Genomic DNA, 4,435 nt, shown 5'->3' with positions numbered 1-4,435 from the left:
ATATTGAATAATTATAAATTGCTTCGAAACCATAATGAGTACTAGAAATAATATTATCCAAATACATAATTAGTAGTACACCACATAATAACAACATTGTCCAAGTGCATAATATTACACCACATAAAAGTATCAATATCTTCAACCCTGAGAAAATTTTTGAAGCCAAATTTTTCTATGCTTCTTATCCAAAAAAGTACCTCACACCAGTCCAAGCAATCAATTGCTTTAACCCTCTTAGCCTCCTCTTTTAATATCTTTTTTGCACCTATAAAAGCTCTCCACATAACCAATGGTTCCCAACTAAGACCAGAACTTTTTTCAAGGACATTTCTAACAATAACAGGTTCACCTCGCATCCAATGAGTTTGAAAATGCTGAATGCTATTGTCTTCCAACTGCATTACATTCGGGCAGTACACAAAATTGTCATGACTTTTCTCTCTATGAGCTGCCTGCCTTACTTCAAAGTTTTTTGCTTCATTTCCTGCAGAGCAGGTGGTTTGACACAAAGAACAGCCTTGAGAAAACTCGATATCAGGTAACTGAAAATTAATGGTGAGCTCCTCAGCACTCTGAATCAGTTGCTCAACTGAATTAGTTTCAAATAAGCGTCTCAGTGAAAGTGTCTCACGACCACAACCACCCTTTCCATTTGGAGGACAAGGAATCCTACCATCTTCCTCAGCTCTCCAATCATTTCTTGCTGCCACTGCAGGAATCTGGTCATCTGAACCCATAGCTCGACTATTTACTCTTTTAGCAGACAGCTGGTGAGAAGATTTTGCTTCATTCCCTCCAGGCTGAGACCCTTTTCTAAGTTCATGACAGCATGATATACATAGATCATATAAACAATCAGGGCAGCTTCTATGGAAATTGACAATGGATGTATTGCAATTGTCACTGTCAAGGAAGGAAACATTCATAGTCATTATAGTAGGAAAAACAATAGCCATGTCTGCAAATTATTAATAACAATAAAAATCCCTTTTGCATATCTTTAGATGCAATTTCATAACCACATGATAATATACACGATAGTAGAAGACAACAAGATCCATCACGGTTGATGCATATCATTAACAATATACAACCCATTACTAAGTACTACAAAGAAAAGATCAACTAATAAGAGTTAAGTTTCTTAATGGTGTGAATTGGTTTTGATTTTCACAACAAAATATAAGGTAAGCTTTATGAATCAGTCTCATCAAATCGGCACTATCCTAGGATAACCCTTTTTCACATCTTCCTACTAGTTTAAATATAAGATAAGCACACAGATTAATATGGTAAAGAATGTAAGCTGTTTCCAAGTAACTAATATGACATGAGATTTTCAATTTAGGGGCAAAAACGTAACATAACATAACAAAAACCACAAGTTTCTCCTTGGTATCAAAGAGCATGAGGTGATACCAATACACTCGATCATCATCATCTATCACTGATACCATTATGTCCTGTTCTGTCAATTGCACACCTATGGCAAAGGAAGGCATACATCACTTAGCATTTCGAAGCATCATCTAGTATAAAAACCAAAACTTACAAAAACCAGACATATCACATTACAGTACCATGTATACTGGCTTCCACCTCTAGTTCAGCATGTTGCTCCTGTTGTATATGTCGAAGCAGAGGCAGAATTTCATGTAGCAAATAAAGCAACTTCTGCAGTTTAATATTTGTATCTGCTACCTCATGCTCATCCTGTCAAATTTGATAATTTTTCACCTCCAAAATGAAATTCAGAACACGAACAATCAGTTAGACCCAAAATACTAATCTTCTGGCCTTATTCGATCCAATCTGAATCACATCCATGCAAACCCAAAAGATAAAAAGAAAATCCTACCCAAAATCAATAATAATGCCAAGAAAAGCAATCATTTCTTTTTCTTTTTAATAACAAACTCAAAATGAATTAAACAACGCTGAATAGAACCGAAGCATCATCAAAGACGTGAAATCAAACCCAGAAATCTAAAATAAGTTACCATAATCAAATGCAATAATGAATCAAATAAATCACTGATAAATCAAACATTTAGCAAAGAAGCTAAACCAGCTAAACAAACAAGTGATGCTAAACAGACAAATTATGAACATCAACGAGTAAACAAAGAGTTTACCTTAAATACGAATTTGTTGGCGATTCGGGAATAAACAAACCCTTGATTTTCTGGAACTGGAACTGGGTGGAGGACCAGAGGTAGACCGGAGGTGGATCGATGGAGGACGGAGGTAGCTTGATGCCTTGATTTTGGATTTGGGAAAAAAATGGAGGAGGGGAGATAGGGTTAGGGAAGACTGTCGGCAGTAAAACAAAACAATAATGTTGTGGATACAGTAAAATTAGCAACAATAGCAGAGGAGATGAGGCAGAGATGATGAGGAGCTATGGAAATGGTTTCAACGGTGAGAAGATGGGCTGTGGAAAATGTCTTACCGATTTCTAAGGGGTAAGACATTTTCCGGAAATATAGGGTTGATTTTCCCGTGTTTTGGAATTGATTTTCCAAAAGGAAATCATTTTCCTCCAATCAAACACTGGAAAATGGGGAAAACCATTTCCGGAAAATCATTTCCCCCTATCAAACAGACCCTAAATTGTAAAAAGAAAATGTAAATGAAAGCTTACAGGAAAGGAAGCTAAGGTATGCCAAATCGATTTCAATGTCGATTGTTTCTGCAATAAAACAAAGAAAAAAAAAAAGAATAAGAGATTAAATGAAGAAACTAAGCTTGTGATCTAAGTAAACATTATAATAAATTCATTAAACTCAAATCCCATGCAATTTCAAAATTCTAAGAACTTTATTTCCAGATATAAACATATAAACAAACATTTACCACTTAATTATTTGATTGAATCATAGATTAACAGAAAGCTAATCGACAAATTTCATTTCATAAAAGAAGAAGAAGAAGAAGGAAATGAAGTTACCCGGATTAACCAGAAACAAGCAGACAGAAAATGGAAGGGAATATATATATTTCAACAACACTTTTATTATACACTTTTATAAACTTAGATTAACTAGAAACAAATAGACAGAAAATAAGACCCTCATAATGGAAAAATATTCATAATGGAATTAAACCCAAAAGCTGCGGCATGATCTGTGAATGTAACCATTTTTAATTTCAACTAGAATATTGTACACAAAATACATGCAGAGCATTGCCATTTGGCACATGTTATCTGCATATGTTACCCTATTTAAAGGACCGAAACCTCATATACCATATCAGACCATAGGGAATACATCTAGCAGTAAAAAATCTATTACAGTGAATAAAAATGAACAAATCTATAAAAGCATCAGGCAACCATAAAGAGAAAAGCAAAAATAAACAAATTAACCTAAATTGCTGATTAGAAGAGAAATAAAAGTCAAATTGATAAACACCTTAGCCAATTGTTGAGTCTGGATGATATTTATGCACCTCTGAAATACAGGCTGTACAAATTGAGTGAATCTGGTACCTAATGCCTGAAAAAGTAAAATACATTAATCCTAATGTTTACTAAAATCATGTATTGCAGATTAAAAAATCATGCGGATTGGACTGGCTCCAAAACTAATAAGAACTAGTAGTTTGTACACACTCCCATTTTCCAAGTTACATTGCACAGAAGAAAAAGGAAAAAATCATTAAGCCAAAAACAACACTCTGAAGAGACTTCAGATCTCAGTAGGTAAATAAAAGTAAAACCAGCAACAGGTGTACCGTGTACGTAACAGAACATACATTTCTTTTTTAGATTCACACCTCCAAACCACACAACAAAAAGTTTACCCAGAGGAAAGCTTTTTTGCAATTTTATTAAACTTATCACGTTGAAATATCTTTCACTTATAGAGCTGTTCTCTTTTATTTGCAGTACGCATTAAAACTCCTGTCAAAGGATAAAACAGTTTAGGTCCAATTTAGTTACAGCCAACGCTATAGCAGCTTGAAGTCTCTTTCCAAAATACTGCTAGATGTATTCCCTATTCAATTACTTGCTGACCTCAGAGTAAAATAATAAACATGAAACTAAATACAAACCAATACATGCAAATTAGCTCATAGGACCGAAACCTCATATACCATATCAGACCATAGCAAATTACTTTGAGGACCAAAACAACAAGGTTAATGAGGACAATATAGTTCCATAACTGGAGACTGGAGAGGAAAAAAAACTTAAAAAGTATATTTTAGAATCATTATGTTCGGACCATCAAGCAAAGAAACTATTACGCATGGCATCAATGAACCCTGAAACGTCATTTTAGAATCTCAAAACACAAAAGGCGTCTATTATATTTCAGGCTTGCATTTTTTATGTAACACAGAAAAATGAAGAAACAAGAAAAGAAATGACAAACAAAGAAGATCAGCAGGCAAACAAAGAAAAGAGTAACCTGAAGAAGAATAA

General features: G+C 34.3%; 1 protein-coding gene across 1 annotated transcript; it reads right to left on the bottom strand.

Annotated features, from left to right (window-relative positions):
- LOC107954062 (lysine-specific demethylase JMJ25) lies at positions 1 to 2,691 on the bottom strand. The gene is made up of 3 exons (XM_016889536.2): positions 2,648 to 2,691; positions 2,139 to 2,262; positions 1 to 906 (listed from the first exon to the last, which is right to left on the bottom strand). Exon 3 carries the CDS (start codon positions 738 to 740, stop codon positions 54 to 56), a length of 687 nt encoding a protein of 228 aa, XP_016745025.1. The 5' UTR covers positions 741 to 906; positions 2,139 to 2,262; positions 2,648 to 2,691; the 3' UTR covers positions 1 to 53.
- Between the last annotated feature and the right edge of the window lie 1,744 nt (positions 2,692 to 4,435).

Source organism: Gossypium hirsutum, chromosome D07 (genome assembly GCF_007990345.1).
Source record: "Gossypium hirsutum isolate 1008001.06 chromosome D07, Gossypium_hirsutum_v2.1, whole genome shotgun sequence".
NCBI lineage: Eukaryota > Viridiplantae > Streptophyta > Magnoliopsida > Malvales > Malvaceae > Gossypium > Gossypium hirsutum.
Note: the sequence above shows the minus strand (reverse complement) of the source record. Positions and strands in the feature narration are given on the sequence as shown.